This window comes from Patiria miniata, unplaced genomic scaffold (genome assembly GCF_015706575.1).
Source record: "Patiria miniata isolate m_02_andy unplaced genomic scaffold, ASM1570657v1 HiC_scaffold_11, whole genome shotgun sequence".
In the NCBI taxonomy this organism is placed as follows: domain Eukaryota; kingdom Metazoa; phylum Echinodermata; class Asteroidea; order Valvatida; family Asterinidae; genus Patiria; species Patiria miniata.
This window is the reverse complement of record NW_024037049.1, coordinates 7,889,999-7,909,259: the sequence shown is the minus strand read 5'-3', so window position 1 is coordinate 7,909,259 and position 19,261 is coordinate 7,889,999. Positions and strand designations below refer to the sequence as shown.

At 43.0% G+C, this 19,261-nt stretch overlaps 1 protein-coding gene across 3 annotated transcripts in view; it reads left to right on the top strand.

Annotated features, from left to right (window-relative positions):
* LOC119743514 (leucine-rich repeat-containing protein 9-like) overlaps positions 1-19,261 on the top strand; it is a 94,077-nt gene that overhangs the window by 28,723 nt on the left and 46,093 nt on the right. For 2 of the 3 annotated variants that reach the window (XM_038219945.1, XM_038219938.1), the window contains 6 exons: positions 3,100-3,261; positions 3,645-3,899; positions 4,105-4,281; positions 4,417-4,560; positions 4,689-4,893; positions 5,053-6,276. In XM_038219945.1, coding sequence (XP_038075873.1) covers positions 3,100-3,261; positions 3,645-3,899; positions 4,105-4,281; positions 4,417-4,524 — 702 coding nt within the window. In that variant the 3' untranslated portion in view covers positions 4,525-4,560; positions 4,689-4,893; positions 5,053-6,276. Of the gene's footprint in view, positions 1-3,099; positions 3,262-3,644; positions 3,900-4,104; positions 4,282-4,416; positions 4,561-4,688; positions 4,894-5,052; positions 6,277-6,663; positions 6,886-19,261 lie in introns of those variants that run through there. The other variant, XM_038219953.1, reaches the window with a different exon arrangement.

The window sequence follows — 19,261 nt, the reverse complement described above, 5'->3', positions numbered from 1 at the left end:
CTTTACTGTGTTCCGGTTGAGCACTTTGTGAAGCTTATGTTCCTTGGGGAAGCATTTGTCTATTATCTGAAGGAATTTCTTTCCAATGTTGGTACGTACGTTCTTGTTGTATGGCGGGTTGTACCATGTCAACTCCCTTTTTCTAGTCCTTTTCCGTGTGTTATTGCCCGGTGTGTATGTCAACCGATACTTGTGCCCGCTTTTTTGCAGAGCCTCTTGGTAGGCCGGGGCAGCTTTCTCGAATGCCTCCTTGGTCGACGAGATGTTGGAGAGTCGCTTGTTGATTCCCTCTGGTATCTGTTTGATGACGGCGGGTGGATGGTTTGACTGGACATGTACATAGAGAGGTACATTACCTGGTTTCATGTATGGCTTGTACCCTCCCGTTCGCAGGTCTAATGTGATGTCAAGGAAGTTTACTGTTGCCTTGTTGGCTTCGATCGTTACCTTTAAGTCATTTTCCCGGAATACTTGGCATATTTCCTTCTTGATGTTTTCTATTTTCTTGGGGGTCTCTTTGAATACTGCCAGACCGTCGTCCCTGTGTAGTCCCACTCTATTTCCGTACTTTGGTTTCAGGATCGACAGCATATATGCTACCATCAGCTCGCATGACTCCGCGCCGTCGAAACTGCCCATCGTGACATCGAATTTGCTGTCTGCATTACGCTTTTTCCACGGTACCTGGTCGTTGAATACCACTGTCTGTTTCGCGTGGATGATGATATCTTTCTCCTTGCTGCTAATGTTCTCGTAGTTTTCCGCGAACCCTAGGGCCTTCAGGAGAAGCTTTTCCGTTATCGAGGGGTAGAACTCCACAATGTCAAAATTTATGAAGCTCGATTCTTGCTTGCTTGGGATTTTCTTATACCAGTCCAGTAGCTTTTCCACAGGTTGAATCCCGTCGCGCTTATGACTTTACCGACGATTCTGTCGAGGATCACTTTACTTATATGTCCTATCTCTGATTTGGTTGGGCTGATTAGTCGACATGATGGTTCGTTATCGAAGTTGTCCTTGTGGTCCTTCAAAGTAATGAAGGCTTCCCTCTCTGCCAATTTATCTATGCGGTCGCCCAGTCCAAGACTTTTAGCAATTCTTTTCGCTTCGGATTGAACGAAGACATAAATACGATTAGGAACGATGATAAGCTTACCGTCAAGGCTGATAAGACTACAAATTATTACAAGATGGGAAAAGATGACTATGTAAATCTTGTCAGGGCGAATGTCACCAAAACATACAAGAAAACCGAGCAAAAGGAAGTAGCGGAAATCAATCGCGAAGCAAAAAGAATTGCTAAAAGTCTTGGACTGGGCGACCGCATAGATAAATTGGCAGAGAGGGAAGAAGAGATAGGACATATAAGTAAAGTGATCCTCGACAGAATCGTCGGTAAAGTCATAAGCGCGACGGGATTCAACCTGTGGAAAAGCACAGACGCCGTACTGGACTGGTATAAGAAAATCCCAAGCAAGCAAGAATCGAGCTTCATAAATTTTGACATTGTGGAGTTCTACCCCTCGATAATGGAAAAGCTTCTCCTGAAGGCCCTAGGGTTCGCGGAAAACTACGAGAACATTAGCAGCAAGGAGAAAGATATCATCATCCACGCGAAACAGACAGTGGTATTCAACGACCAGGTACCGTGGAAAAAGCGTAATGCAGACAGCAAATTCGATGTCACGATGGGCAGTTTCGACGGCGCGGAGTCATGCGAGCTGATGGTAGCATATATGCTGTCGATCCTGAAACCAAAGTACGGAAATAGAGTGGGACTATACAGGGACGACGGTCTGGCAGTATTCAAAGAGACCCCCAAGAAAATAGAAAACATCAAGAAGGAAATATGCCAAGTATTCCGGGAAAATGACTTAAAGGTAACGATGGCAACAGTAAACAAGGCAACAGTAAACTTCCTTGACATCACATTAGACCTGCGAACGGGAGGGTACAAGCCATACATGAAACCAGGTAATGTACCTCTCTATGTACATGTCCAGTCAAACCATCCACCCGCCGTCATCAAACAGATACCAGAGGGAATCAACAAGCGACTCTCCAACATCTCGTCGACCAAGGAGGCATTCGAGAAAGCTGCCCCGGCCTACCAAGAGGCTCTGCAAAAAAGCGGGCACAAGTATCGGTTGACATACACACCGGGCAATAACACAAGGAAAAGGACTAGAAAAAGGGAGGTGACATGGTACAACCCGCCATACAACAAGAACGTACGTACCAACATTGGAAAGAAATTCCTTCAGATAATAGACAAATGCTTCCCCAAGGAACATAAGCTTCACAAAGTGCTCAACCGGAACACAGTAAAGTTATCGTACAGCTGCATGCCGAACATGAAGGCAACGATCCAGTCAATCAACAAACGGAAGGTAAAACAAGAGGACGACGTCGGTGGTAGAACATGCAGTTGCCCCCGCAATGCCGAATGCCCGCTGAACGGGGAGTGCCTCAGCAAGAACATCGTGTACCAGGCCACCGTCACGAGCGAAGGCAGGAAGGAGGCATACGTCGGGCTGACATCCACAACCTTCAAGGCGAGACTGGCGAACCACAAGCAGTCATTCAGATCCGAGAGCAAGAGGGCGCAAACAGAGCTAAGTAAACATATATGGGACTTAAAGGACGAGGGGAAAGACTATGAAATCAAATGGGACATTGTTCAGAAAGCACTGCCATACTCTAACGTAAACAAGAGATGCAATTTGTGTATAGCAGAGAAGTACATAATCATATGTAGGCCAGATCTAGGTACACTGAATAAGAGAAGCGAAATCGTCTCCAAGTGCAGGCATCGAGACAGATGTGTTCTTACTTCAGTGACGTAAACGCGTACTAACTTCAATGACGTAACGCGCGTAATGCGTGCGCGCGCTTGATTCGAAATAAGGTAAGATGCTACTTGTATTCTATTTTTCGTCATTCTGCTGATGAGTGCCTTATGGTACGAAACAGTCTGTCCAGAAGAGAGATATGCCAAAGTTTGTTTAACTCATATTCTGAATTCATGCATATATATATATATATATATATATAGATTCTGTTTTGTGTGAACACAAAGTGAAATTTTTTTATGTACAGGTGCAAACTAAGTTCTTGGCTATAAAGGACATCCCTAATGGAACTGCCGAAACAGTGACCAACAACATCAACATGTTCATGGATGACAACAAGCTGGAGAGAAGCAAATTTGTTGGATTTGGGTCCGATGGTGCAAGTGTAATGGTGGGCAGTCAGACTGGTGTAAGTAATTCTGCAAGTTTTCACACAAAAAAGCCTTTTGATTGTTTAATTTAAATTATGCTCAACGTTTGATAATTTTACTTGCTGGTCTCGACAAGATTAAAACAAGAATCACCGTGTCTTGTGAACATTCACTGTGTTGCTCACAGACTGGCACTTGTATCAGCCCAAGCATCACATGGGATTACATACCTCACAAAGTTTAAGGTCAACCTGTCGGCACTGTTTTCGTTTTACAGTAGGTCTGCTGTTTGATCTGCTGCCCTACATGAAATCCAGGTAAAGTCTTTATGACTGTTTCTAAATCTGTCATATTTTATTTAATTTTGCACATACGTGTATACTATATATACCGGTTTTATTTCGTCTGTTTTCCATTGCAGCGTGTCACAAAAGATCCCATCTTCAAAGTTGCCCAGGCAAAGGATGTGAGGTGGCTATCGCACCAGAAAGCTGTGGACACAGTCCGTCAGTGTTTACCATCACTGCTGATCAGCTTAGAGAGAGAGGCCGCAGAGAGAGGGGACCCCAAGGCAGTAGGTCTTGCATCATTCATGAAGACGTACAACTTTGCAGCCACTGTGTCTATGTTGAGTGACGTTCTACCCCATCTCACTAGATTGTCCTTGCTGTTCCAGGTAGTCAAAAAATGCTGTTGTAAATACTTCCAAACAAACTTAAAACAAATTGCAAAAAGAGAAAAAGATGTTTTTTTTCCTCTTTAACATATACTAATGTAAAAGTTGTTTTTTTTGCAATTTGACAATTCCACTTCTGTTTTTGTTCAGTTGGACAACTATTTTGTTCATCCCATCTATTTTTCTTTTTCACCACTGAAAACAGAAAACCAATGTGGACTTCACTGTTGTGGACACTGTTGTACATGCAACTATAGCAGCAGTGGAACATCTCCGCGACCACTATGGACAACACATGACAGCTCTGTCGGCGTTTGTTGAAAAGTTGCGCAGTGAGGGAGTGACGGTTCCGCTGAATGCACACCAACAGTTTATTGAACAGGTATAGACATGTACTATTACAGATTTTTAAGCAAGTTACTTTATCAATACATTGTTTTACGTTTATTTATTTCACTAGTTTATGTTATATTTCTTTTGTATTGTTTTCTGAATTTTAATTATTGTCTTTATTGAGGTGTACAATCCATACATAACAAACGTCATGACCAACCTGCAAGACAGATTCCCTGACACTGGACTGCTGAAGAATTTCTCTTGCTTCGATTTCACATCAGCAGATTAGGAAACAGCAATTTCGGCTAATGCCACTGATCTCCAGGTAAGTGTCACGTGCATATATTAATGCCTCTCTCATTGTAATAGAGGATTTTAGGGGAAAGTTTTAGTCCTACTTCAGTTAAACCACTAATTGCAGACCATGCCTTTACCAATATCTTTGTGCTGTAGGAGCTCTGCCAACACTATGCCAGTTTGGTGAGTGAAGATGATGCCATGGCTGAGTGGGATCTTTTGGTCCCTCTTGTGAAGAAGAGGTCAGAAGAGTCATCGACATACAAGGAAACACTCATATTTGTGTCAAAGCAAACAGAGTTGCTGCCAAATCTATCCAAATTGGCATCAATTGCTCTGGTCCTACCAGGTTCGACTGCTGGTAAGTTATACTGGTCAACTGGGGATCTAAGGTGAAATGTTATTGAACAGTTGTACAAAAAGCATATGAGGATGAAAGTGTGAAAACTATATTATACACAATGTCCTGAATTGCACATGCACTCCCAATTATTAACTTTCACTTTTTTAACAACTCCAGACTGTGAGCGTGGCTTCTCCACAATGAAAAGAATAAAGACAGGGGCCAGGAACCGACTTGGAGAGATAACTCTCAACAGTCTTCTGGTCATTGCCATTGAAGGACAAGACTGCTGCTCCTTTGACTACGAGAAAGCCGCCACCATGTGGAGTCAAAGAAAGAAAAGGAGACTGGAAATTAAAAGTTTTTTTTTGCCACCATCATGATCATTATGCCACCATAGGCGATAAAAAGTCATCATTTATAGTCATTAATTCAGTCAACACTTTTATATAAAGAAGGTCCTTGAGACAACAGTAAGAGGTACCTTATATCAGTAATGGAAAACAATGAAGACTTAAGACCAACATTTTTCCTAATCCTTATGGAAAAGGATGTTGTATATAAACAGTTCTCTTATTATCAGGGTTTGACTATAATGACAAAGATTTCATGAAAAGGTAAACTTGGCGTAATAAATGCTTATTGAAGGACATCTAATGCTGACTACTGTTTTTTTTTTCTGGTAATGGAATTTTTTTTTTTTTTAATCCCACATTTAACAGGCCCACTTTCTGCACCATACTGTTTGCTCTTTTTCCATAAATTATGCTTCCAAATGGCCTTAGATTGCACCACAGAGTGTCCAGAATGTCAGAATTGTTCGGGGCCCTTGGGCGGGCCCCGGACCCCACGCCGTAAGGGCTTTCGCGCTTTGCGCTCGCAGGATCCATTCGCCGCAGGCCCCTATCCTTTAATTTCATCCTGGCTAGAACCCTGTATGTGTAGGCAAAAACCCTTAGTGATATAACTACAACAAGGCATGGATTTATCGCAAAATGGACTCAAATACCAGTATGTGGAATAAAAGATAACCAGATTAACCAGAAGAAAAGGCCTGATCTCTAGAAGGAAGTACAAACTGTACGTAAGATTGAACTATGGTTAGGCTGGGCTTAGGGTAATTTCGTCACATGGTACTTCAGGGCTTACACGGGGTACCACCATTTAGCCTCTGCTACAGAAGCGTGGCACAAATATGTCACGTGGTGAACATTCAGCTGTACCTAAGCCGGGATGAGTTATAGATGAAAATTGAAGTGACGTCATGATGACGTCATCATGGGTCATGTGCCGTCATGTTAAAAATGATTAGATTTAATCACTACAAAATCAACCGTGAGCGACCTGAACTTGACGTTTGCGGGAATGGATAGAATAATCCAGGGTCTTCATTGTTTATATTATGTGCAAAATCACTTGAACCTTCCTTCCGGTTGAAACCGGAAGTGCCTTGTAATTTAAAATTGGTGAAAGAAGTGAACTTGCTTTCAATGATGTATGCTCTGGATAAGTTGTTCTTTACCATAAAATTATAGTTATACATAAAAATTGATGTGACGTCATCATGACGTCATCACGTGACATGTGACGTCGTAATTCAAAGCCCTATGAGAATGTAATTACATAGTATATGCCACCATTTATTATAAACAGAACTACACAGCTTCCTTAATGGAACTTTTACTTGAAACTTTACATATCACACGTCACAAAAAATTACCGAAACAGCCCTGTGTTTGTCCACAAAAAGTATACATCTAGTTTTTCAATTTTTTTCTTTCTTTACAGTGTTGTGCCAATGGAGTCAAACTAAGCAAGCTTGCGGAGGGGTGTGATGATACAGTAACTTCACTTGAAATGTTTTTCTCTGGATATGAAAATATCACAGGATTGAAGTTTTTCCCAAACTTGACTGCACTTATCCTAATGGGACAAGAAATCACAAAGATGGAAGGACTTTCTACCTGCAACCAGTTAAAAGAGCTATGGATTTGTGAGTGTAAAATTAAGGTAAAGATTACTTCTTTTCATAGTTTAGGCCAAAAAAAATAAATATTCAGTCTCTGGTCAGACCAAAGTTCCGGAATTGACGCGGCCAAGCAGTTTTTTTTTTTTTTTGCTTTTTTTTTTTTTCTTCACGCTTGGATTGTACAGACAAGGTGGGGTACTATTTTGTTTTTTTTGGTGTCCTCATGTACATTGGTGTCCTCCATAATTTGCCTTGGTGCTTTCGATCATTTGCCTTGGTGCAATTTCCCATTCCTTGGTGCTCTTTGGTAAAAAACAATTGAGGAGGTGCGGATATAGAGGGCGCTGTTGGAGCTACCGCGGAACATTTTGGAAAAAAAAAGATCGACGCGCATGATTAAAATTGACGCGCGCGCTGACCAGAGACCGACTTATTTTTTTTTGTGGCCTTATTCCCCTCTTAGTCATGTTAGTTGTCATTAGCTAATTTCACAAGTTCACAATGCCAGCTACTAAATGGAACCTGGTAACTTTGGTGTCTACTTCATTCACTTGCCCAAATAGCTACTACATACGCATATTTATTCAGCTGACAGGCTCAAACGCTAACAGATTTAATCAACCATCGAGCACCTTTTCGGGGCCTACCCATTATGCTACGTCATGAGTCCGCCATTATACTTCCTCTTTTTTTCTAGCGTGCAGCGTGCAGAAGTAAAAAAATTTTGCTCTCACCTTTTGACAAGTTTTTGTACAATTTTCGTTTTAAGAGTTTCTTTTTTATAGAATTTATTCATTAAGTGAGTTGTGTAGAATCTGTAGAGTTTGATTTTGAGTAAGTAGTTCTTCATTGGAGTGATTTTTTTGGTCTTTTGATTTTGTTTTTCTTTCACATGGCATAGCAGGTTTTTCAGCCTTTGTCTGACACCACGTGCAGCGGGCCAGGTTGGCGCTGTGGGGCTAACCCAGTGCCGGGAAGGCATCGTGGGTTCTCTCTCTGGGATCAAGTGCAATCCCTTTTTAGCCGAATTGGCTTTCTTGAGTTATTTTTATTATTACTTCTGTTTTACAGTTATCTAATAATAATATTTCTTTGTCAAAAACAATAATTTCATAATTATTAACTTGAAAAAATAAAAAAGACAGTGCATTTATTTTATGACTCCATAGACGGGACCTAAGCCAGCTGGCGTTGAGCATAACTTGCCTCGACACAGGTTCATCTCCCGAGTTATTTATCAAATCCGTCATCGTTGTTTCTGTAAAGGCCTTGGGGGAGACAGTGCGTCGTATCCCCGGAGAGAAGTGTGGTTATTCTCCACAAGGTCTGCTAGTCGCCCCATCAGGGCTCGAAATATCCACTAGACCATGGACCGTGTCTAGTGATTTCGGTGTTGGTCTAGTGCTGTGTGTGACTGCACTTGTCCGGTTGTCTAGTGTTTTTTCTTGCACTATATAAACCATTGCACTGAAATATATTAGCAGTTGAGGTTTGATTAATCGTGCTTTGAGTTCATTACTTGATTGATTAAAATTACCGACCAAAAAACTCCCTGTGCCGTGCCGAAACGCAACGAAGCTACCTGGCCAACGCACCAGTCATGCCAATTGCAGACATTAGCTGCATCGATGAACATGCATGCGTGCCTCGTGAGCGTCCTCTTTTCTCTTAGCGGCAGGTCGGGTAGGACGTGCGTTAAATAGCTCGCTGTTTGCCTCGTCATTTACTACCCTTTTTTGCGCTTAAGAGAAGTTTATAATAAAAAGAGTTAGTAATAAAAACAGTTTGTAGAGTTTCATCATCTTCTTGGTTCTATTTATTTCATAAATATGAAGTGTTTGGGGAGGGCCGATCTTTCACAAACCGGGGGGAATTCCTCTCCCACGGGACGGATCGAGTTCTCGGGGGACTCTGCCGTTAACGCTACGACGTTACCGCGGCAGCAGTCTCTCGTCCGGCACCCTCAGCCACAGTCGGCTAGGGGAGTTGGCAGTTCCGCCGATCAGTTAAGGGGACCTCTGTCACTTTCTCCAGTCAACTGCGGAACACCCAAACTAAAGGCACACTCTGGCAAGGTTCCTCCAAAACATATCTCCTGTGCCGGAGCAAAGCCTAAGAAGGGCCGTCAGGGCAAGCATGGCTCGGCAACGAGCGCCGCTGTGTCACCTGGCCCTCCCCCGATCACGGGGCAGCCCGAGGGGACTAGCCGTCACGCTTCGGTGGGCTCTAGTCACCCGTGTCCTCCCGACACAGTGCCGAACACCACTGGTTGTCGGGATGGGCTATTACACGGGCTACCGGCCCGTCCAGCGCTCACTCAGCCCACGGGGCCTGAGGCGCTGTCTGCCTCCCGACACAGTGCCGAACACCACTGGTTGTCGGGATGGGCTATTACACGAGCTACCGGTCCGTCCAGCGCTCACTCAGCCCACGGGGCCTGAGGCGCTGTCGGCCGGGTACATTATGAGCGATGCGGAGCCGGTCGACCGGGGGGATCTCGGACCGACGGCCCCCGTGCTATCTCGCTCAGAGGGACGACTCTCATCATCGGATTTTTTTCCGTTGTTCGGGGGTCCCGGTGCCCCAGGTGTCTTCTGACTTGTAGTCAGACACACCCTGGGGCCGTTCTTCAAAGAGGAATAGCAAGAAGAAGAAAACTGATCGCCGATTACGCCGTTCTTCTTCAGATTCTGACGGTTCCTCTGACCGGTCCCACCAGGGCAAACGCTCCTGACGTGAGGACTCGATCTCGAGGTCTGTTTTTCTGCAGGCATTTCAGTCGATTTTACCTACACTATCGGCTATGTCTGCAGGACGCCAGACGGGCCCTAATGGTGGCCCCCCTGGAGTGGCGAGCCACGCCCCACAACCCTCGGTTGTTGGTCTAGCCTTACAGTCTCCGGGCACCGGTCACGGTTGGGTGACCCGTGAACAAAGGGACATACCGCACACAGTTAGCCATGCTCCTGGAGTCTTTATGTGCAGTGAATGCTTCATAGTAGTCATTCATTGGTCACGATTGCGTGGCCCAAGGACAACGAGGTACATGTACAAAAATGAAAAAAACACATGTTCATACATGTACATGTTCATGTTTACCACACATGGTTGCGCGCTATACCGGAAGCCCGGCCTACGGCGAGCTGGACTTCACATTCGCCGGCCGTGGGCCACGGTCGCGTGGTCCAGAGACAACGGGACCTACCGCGAACAGTTAGCCGTGGGCCAGGATCCCCGCTTGTGTTTAGTCTTCACCATCTGCATAATATTATGTACAATGTATGTCTATTATCTCCGAGGGTGTTGCCCAGCCACCACCGCGTGGTTCTGTACAACTAGCCCCTCCAGACGGCTCTCAGTCAACGGGGTCATTTTGGCCTTCGCATTCGGCTGATTCATCCGATGATGACGAAGAATCAGACCGGTTACAATGGCTGTCCATCGGGCATCAAATCATTCTTGTCCAGACGGAGAATTTTTGGTGCCAATCATGACTTTAACGTCGTACATTAGCTGCACTGGGACGCTTTGAATCAGTCACTTGCAGTTACAAATGTATTTGTCACGACAACCCTGCCATACCAACAGGCTTCTCGCGACACGTATTTGTCATGACAACCCTGCCATACAAGCAGGCTTCTCGTGACATGTTTTTTGTCATGACGACCCTGCCATACAGGCAGGCCTTTCATGACATGTATTTATCATGGTGACCCCACCATACCTGCAGGCTTTCATGACAAGATTGCCTGAAGGTTGGCTACGGTCATCCATGAAACCACGGACGTATCAACGGCAGAATCCGTGTGATTGGTCCGCATGCGCAAAATAAAAGGCAGAGCATGGGAGATCAGTGTTGAGGGCGACTGACTGAGCCCCATCATGTTCTCGGGACATTTTCAGACCGTAGACCTCCCCAGCATTGGTGTCTCCTAACTCTGATTCTTTATTGAGCTCTGTACATGTACATGTGCATTTTATAGTGTCTATATGTACCATGTCATGATGTTTTGCCTTTCACGATAATTTTTATTTTGTGTGCCCCACCGAACTCTTATGTGTAGGTATCGGTGGGCTGTAATTCATTACGTGTGATTCCCAAAATCGGGGATCACATCTCTGTTGGCATGTTGAGGGTACCATTATGACTAATGTCTTTATCATGCAAACCTTTTTGGGCTGCCTTGTCCACCCACATGTGGAGGGACGGGCCCATCCAGGGTTTACACGTATTGTTATGTGCCCCTGTGAAAGCACAATAGCATCTCGCATGACCCACCTTCTTGACAGTGCTAGTCTATGCATAAGTAGTATTGCTCTACAGGTAAGTAGAGTGAAGTAGACTCCCCCCCCCCCACAGAAGTGTGGTTGGGGTCTACGAACGAATACTTACCTGTAGAGCATCCCTCACCCCTACCCCACTCTTCTCGATGCCTTGGGTACTTTGTTGTATTCCGACTTAGCGCTCGAGAAAGAGGACGCTCACGAGGCACGCATGCCACGGGGTATTATGGGTAGGGCGCCAGAGGGCGCTATTGTATATAACTCTTAGCGGAAAATACCTGCCGGTAGGGAGAATATGCATAAGTAGTATTGCTCTACAGGTAAGTATTCGTTCGTAGACCCCAACCACACTTCTGTGGGGGGGGGGGGGGGAATTTGCTCTTGTACTTTATATAATAGGCTAACAGACCTTACATGTATCTCCAGTATAGCCTTTAACAACAGTCTGTCCAACTCGCACTTGATGTCGTTTGCCATCTTCAGTATCAAGCTCCTTCACGACAGCTGACCTACCTTGAAACATTTTCCAACTTTGTTTCAGGCATTACTGGGGAACGTTAGACACAACGTGATGGCATCAGAACCTTCTGGCATCTTGATGATAGACCTAGTTCCCTGGTGCATGACACACAGGCGCTCTGTGCAGCCTTTCCTTTGTCTTCCCATCTACGCTAAGAGTCATCTCCAAAGGGATTCCAGTTACCCATCTTAACTATGACCTACTGCACCGGGTAACTACATCTTCTACCATCGCAATGGGTACCTCGGACAGGGTTTGAGATTCCATCTGGATGGTCATTTAGTACCAAGCGCTTGGCCAACTAAAGAGAGCCAATTGCATTCCTTCAACCAGAGCTATTGACAGTGTTCAAGGCCTTGCATTTGCTCATATCCAAAGTCCTAATCAAGCTTGTCTTGGTCCAGACGGACAATTCCACAGTCCAGATGTAGTGTACTACATGCTTCGTCCGGGAACTCACTCTTTCTTCCTGTCCAATTCAGAGCCACCCAGTTGGCTGTTCCTTCTAACATTCCACCTGGTCAGAAAGAAGGTATTGAATTCACTTCAACAGAATGATTTCTTCTCCCATCAGTATTCATCTTTCACACCAGTTTCAGATATCTACTGTCCAGGGTTACCGATGAGCCATAATTGTAGTCCTCTATCAGGGTTCCAATGATAGATCTACAGTTTCCTCAAAATCACTCTGATGCACGGCAGGTTTATCAGTTGACCTCCAACTGTGAAGTACCGGTAGATAGGCCTAGCATCTTGGATCCAAGTACCGTCATTGGGTCACTCGCCTAAGCCCCATATGGAACCAACAGGTACATTGAAGCTCTCCTTTCTGTCAGCTTGCGAAACCCATATTCTTACTGGCTGCTGCAGTAATTGCCTTAAAAAGGGAATTTCACTAATTTACGAGGTCATAGCCATTGGCACATGACCGCATTTACTTTTTTCCATAGGTGAAGTTCAACACATGGAATAAATCAACTTACTAAGTTGTATTTCCAGACCAGATATTTCCGGCCAAGTTGACATCCTCTTCATTAGTAGCAGAGGATATGGTGGTGCCCCCTGCGAGCTCTGCAGAACTACAGTACTCGCACTGAGCCTTCAAGAAACTTCATCAAGCAAATGCTCGTACAGTCATCTAGCATCATCTTCAAGCCTCTGTGACCATGATCGCTCAATTGTCGGTGCCCTCCCAAAATCAAGGATCAAAATCTCAAGCTCAGGAAACACCCAGCGTGACAACTTCCTGAACTCAACTGCTTGGAGCTTCCTTTTCAGATACAGGGAATTGGACTCTCTTTTTCAGGTATCAGAAAACTGGAATGCTGGAAGAACCCTTACACTGTCACACCTTGCAAGCTGTTGTGCAAGCAGAGGGTTGCATTAGCAGAAATTCTTCCAGGAAACTGCACAATCAGCAGCCCGCAAAGCTCCTTTAGAATAGATAGGCAGCACGTGGGTAAGTCTAAGCAACCTTTTCATGCCATTTAGAATTGCATGTAGGCCTAGTTTAGACTTTGCCATTGCTGCTGCATCTCCCTTCCCTCCCTACAATCTTTTGGTGCTACTCTGCAAATGTAGGTAAACAGAGGTGAGATGTTTTATGTAATAGAATTCCTAAAATCCAAAGGGATTTTCCATTCTAGTAAGAAAACACTCACCTCTGTTTACCATCCCTCCGAATTAAAAAAAATAAAAAATAGGAGGAGTCTTTGTGTAACGGGGCTATTTAAGGGACATGTAGTGGGTGTGGAGGGTGAGGCTTGGGCGCTATTCTTTTCAGCGAATGTTTATGCGCATGCGCCCTGATATGCAAATGTAGGTAAACAGAGGTGTGTGTTTTCTTACTAGAATGGAAAATCCCTTTGGATTTTATGAAGTTTATTATATAGTTAGGCACCTTTACTCCACGTTTACTTAATGCATTTTAATCCCGTGTGGAGCAGGGTACGAAACCGCCCTTGTGCTGAGTGTTGCGGTGCGTTGGGAATTGACCAATGACGACTGCACACGCATGGCACACACATGCTTTCAGAGCGGTGTCATTTTCGTGACCTTGGCACTTGGAATAGACATCATTTTAGTGTGATCCTGACTTTATTTTTGTATGACCTGCTCACATTAAGGAGCAGGTCAGCTACGATTTTTTTCAACAGACCATCCCATAATACAAAAAAAAAAAGAAATAAGAAGAGGAACAATAGTTATTGGACTACCGGTATGTCTCACTCACCAGAAAGTGAAACGGACATGTCTATTTAGCATCACACTGCAATCACATTTGCCCTAAACTGAATCGTTACTTAATGAACTTGTTTACTCTACATTTGAAGCACTGCATGCCCTGGTAATGTACGGTATATCTGAAAGAACTGATGACGGTAGACTGTTCCAGATCTTCACAGCTGCCGGAAGGAAAGCTCTATTGAAACTTCGCAGAGTTCTTGCTGCAGTCATATCCTGAGGGACCGGGTACTAAAGAGCATATCTGTTAAGGAGCATAGATTGCCTGGTTTGTCGAGCAGCAGGTGGCCTTACAGGTGGGACCATGGATTTTAACATGATTGGGCACTTGTTGCACTGCATCCTATAAAAAACAGGAGACTGCTGCAGCATTTCTTTGATGGGATAAACTGTAAAGATTAAGCCTCAGTTGCTCTTGCTGGCTTAATCCTATTAGGTGGCATGCTTTCCTTTGGATTTGATCAAGAGCCAAAAGGTGGACTGTGCTAGCTCTCATCCAGGCTAGAGGTGCGTACTCCATCTTGCTTCTGATATAAGTCTTGTAGATGGTAACAAGACCTGCCTTGGTGAAGACTGGACCCGGTCTCCGCAACATTGAAGTACACTGACCAGCAGTGCGGGTGATATTCTTTAGATGTGTCTTCCATTCCAGGTTACGAGAGAAAGTAATCCCAAGAAGTGTCATCTCCGGCTCATCACTGACAATCAGACCTTGGAACATTATAGGCGGTTGATTTTGGATGTCCTTCATGTGGACACAGTTAGATACTGACTCTTGGAAGGCTCAAATTATATTTTTGAGGTCCGTCCCCAATTGCTTATTCGTTCCACGTCTTCCTGCAATTGTTCAGCAGTAGTAGAGTCATTTTCCTGGAATCTGTGACCATGTTGCGGATACCTTTTTTTTTCTCAGTGGATTTGACAAATAGGACCAATTTGAAGAAAAAATAGCTCCTATACACCTCCCAAAAGTGCCGGCAAACTTTTTTATAGCACGTTTTTCAAAATGGCCGCCGACGCCATATTGAAATACATAAAAGTGATATCTCGGGAACCAGAAGCGCCATATTGATAAATGAGGTGTCGATTCCCACTATTTCTGGCATGACAAATCTGCTTAAATGGTATTCATTTCGTATCGGGACCATTGTGACCCCAAAATTCAAAATGGCGGCTGGTAGTTATCTTGAAAAACACCAAAGTATTATATCTCTGGCACCAGAGGAGCAAAACAGACATATAAGACTTTATTTTCAATTAATTCTGGCATTACAATGCATTAGAATGGTTCTTTTGACGTTATCTGATGCGCCAGAGGCTCTTTGGTATGTAACTGAAGAGCCATTCCCTTTAAATCCGCCACACCTAACTTATTTGAGTGGTTATTTTGAGTTAATCTTGATACCTATTTCTTTCTCTAATAACCTATAACAAGTTGTTTTAAATTCATGTGTTTTACATATAGTTGCCATTTGATTATTTTTTTTTTTTCGGGTGCGTTTATATTAATCTGTTGCTTATTATTCATCTGGTTAACGATTCGTTACTGTTCACTTTCTTGTGGTTTTTTTTTTTAGTTTAATCAGCTGATACATCTGTTGACTTATATTTTGTTGGTTTGTTTATGTTTTACTTCAATATTGATGCTTAGCTTTGATTTTTGACAAGTTCTTTGAATCTACATTCATGGCATTTTCTAGCCCTCATGTCTACATTCATTCCATGTTCTCCATTTGTGTTTGTCCGATTGTTAGTCTGTTTCTGTAACTGTTGAGTTGACACTTCGGTTTTGTTTTGCTTCTCCAAAGCCTTTCATTGTTTCACAACTCAATATGCAATTCGTTTTCATTGAATCTGTGACTATTTTTTTCATAATTCTTGTCTAGGTTTGACATTATATGTTCATAAAATGAATCACATAAGCCTACATTACCAAGACTTCAAAATGCTATGCAGTTATACAGGCATTTTCCAAAGTCAGGGTTTATATGGAGAGCCTTGGCAAAATAAAACCGAAATGTCCACTCAACTCAACAGTTACAGAAGCAGACTAACAATCAGTGGACAAAAACAATTGGAGAACTTGGAATGAATGTAAATATGAGGGTTAGAGACAATAGAAAATGCCATAAATGAATAATCATGCAACTTGTGAAAAATAAAACCTAAGCATTAATACTGAAATAAAAACATAATCAAAACAAGAATATAAATAAAAAGATAATTTAATTAAATAATTGAAAAAATCAAGCACAAGAAAATGAACAGCATCAAACTGTGAACCAGATGATGATAAGCAACAGATTAATTATAATCACCATTGAAATAAACAAACATAATAATCAAATGGCAACTATATTAAAGGCAAAACAAATTTGTAAATATTAAACAAACAATGCATGGAATGGAGAACAAGTTTATTGAAGCCAGTACAATAATACATGTAAAACAAATTAATATTAGTTATTACAGAAATAAATAAAAGACAAAACTCAAAATAACCACTCAAATAAGTTAGGTGTGGCGGATTTAAAGGGGATGGCTCTACAGTTACATACCACTAGCCTCTGGCGCAAGAGATAATATTGCAGATTGACGTTTAGCAGGTCAAATAGCAGGTCATGGTAGTCCCTGAAAAGTCAAAAGAACCATTTTAATGGATCGTAATGCAAGGGTTAATTGAAAATAATATGTTTGTTTTGCTCCTCTGGTTCCAGAGATATAATACTTTGGTGTTTTTCAAGATGGCTACCAGCCGCAATTTTGAATTTTGAGGTCACAATGGTCCTGAAACGTAATGGATACCATTTAAGCAGATTTGTCATGCCAGAAATAGTGGAAATTGACACCTCATTTTATGGCTCATCTGGTTCCCAAGATATCACTTTTTATGCATTTCAATGTGGCGTCGGCGGCCATTTTGAAAAACGTGCCATAAAAACATTTGCCGTCACTTTTGGGAGGTGTATAGGAGCTATTTTTTCTTCAAATTGGTCATATTTGTCAAATCCATCAAAGAAAAAAAGGCATCCGCAACATGGTCACGGATTCCAGGGAAATGACTCTACTACAGCTGCTAGCTTTATGCTCGATCTTATTTCAGGAGGTGAATTTTTGATTAATGTGAATATTGTGGTGTCGTCAGCATAGGCAAGAAGTTCTGAATGACAGATCACATCACGTAGATCTTCGACGTAGATTAGGAACAGAGTAAGGCCAAGAATACTGCCTTGGGGAACACCAGCATTGATCTCATAGCAGGTTGACTTCTGTCTAGCAACCACTACCTCAAGATGTCTGTTAGATAAATAATTCTTCGTCCAGGTAAGCAGTTGGATAGTGATTCCAAATGAACCTAGTTTTTGAAGCAGACCATGATGCCATACTCTTGTCAAAGGCGCCTTTGATGTCCAGGGCGACCACTCGAGCTTCACCTCTCTCATTTAAGATGGTGAGCCACCCTTGAGACATATAGGTGAGGAGATCAGAGGCAGAGTGGAGGCTTCTGAATGCAAATTGGTTGTCTGATAGGAGGTTGTTTGAATAAGATGTTTCTGTAGTTTATCATTTATGATGTTCTCCATTACCTTGCTGATAATAGATAGTAGAGAGATCGGCCGGTAGTTTGATGGGCAAGATCTACTATTCTTCTTGTACACAGGAACAACTGATGCAACTTTCCACTGGGAGGGGAAATAGCCTCTGCTGAAGCTGAATCGGAAAAGTTTCAGACATTGACGTAATTGACAAAAAAAATGTTGATCAATTAATGGTTTTTCTGATTACAGAATACAAACATCATTGATTATTTTGTTTAAGAGTTATAGGTGAAAGTAATTGGTCCCTTTTTCAGCTTAAATCGGTTGTAATAAGCCTCTGTACTAATGACGTCACACATTGTTTACGTGTGTGCTTTCCTATGGTGCTCAGTGGACTGTGGGCCCCCACTGGCTCCATAGGAAAATGTAAACAGTGTGTGACATCATTTGTACAGAGGCGTAATTGACACCCGATGACATCACTATAATTCCAGGAATCTCTGTGTGTGTGTGGTGTGTGTGTCTGTCTGTCTGTATGCCGATTATCTCCAGAACCGGGCACTCTATGAAGTTGAAAATCGGCGGGTGTATTGCTCGGGACCAGAGAATGTGCAGTGTAAAGTTTGAAGTTGTTTGGACGAGCGGTTCTCGAAAAAGCGGCAAAAAAGTAATATTTTCGAAGGCAAACGCGCCAAAATATAGCCTAGACCACCATGCACTGATGTTCTTTTCAATTGTCTACGTCATGTTAAAGCAAAAGCGCGCGTGCTTAATATGACGCAAACAATGCAAAAAAGATGCGCACGCGCATTGTAGGGCGATACCATTGTCCAGTATGGGTGAATAGCACTGCATACCATATTTCCATGTGTACACGTTTGTGGTGGCTGCACGGGCACATTAAATTTGCAGTCGACTGAGCAACCTTACTGCAGGACGATACCATCGTCCAGTAGGGGTGAATATCTTCGCTTATTTTTGCAGCTTTTTCGAGAAGCACTCGCCCAAACAACTTCAAACTTGGCAAAAACTTTGACCTGTGAAAACAACACCATTGAATAGCGTGCGTTGTTTGCACGAGCAGTTCTCAAAAACTCTGGGTGAAAATGTGGGTGGGTGGGTCAAATTAATTTATTGAAATTTTTGTTAATCGAAATTCACTTTTTAAATTAAAAAGATAGAGAATAGCTCTTTTGACTTTTGACTCTGAGTTCCGTACCGTACCGTACGGGTACAGTATGCATCCGGTACGTGTGCAATGTACAATGTACCGTGTATTGTGTATACATCCATTGGAGGGCCATATGCATGGGGACCAGTGAAGTTAGATTTAAAGCATTCGTAAAATCAGTGTGCCGTGCAAATGGAGCGGGATACCAGGTTAATTTTGTCTTCATACATGCCACGAGTGTTGGTTACGAATCGCGACAACAAAATAACCTACCTTTTTTCAAGACTACTTAGGCAACCTGCATGCATGCGCATGGTATAATGCAATGAACATTTCAGCGCCCACAAGTCTGGAAAACGCGAGTTGAGAGTTCAAATTTTTTTTCTATCAAAAATGACTGAAATTTCTACATAAACTTCATGAATGAATGGGGCTCTTTACACCTCTACGCCAAGACAAAAGTTAAGTTCATCTTCATTATTTGCAGTGTTCTAGCAATGCATACAATAGGATATTGGGCCGATATGCTTTGAAAAAAAATCATAAGCAGCATGCAATTTTCTCAGTGAAAAGCTTGCTCTTTGCATGTAAATCATATCTGGCCCTGCTGCGCTGTGTTCCAGCACGCGTGACATGGAACGTTTTGACCAAACCAATTG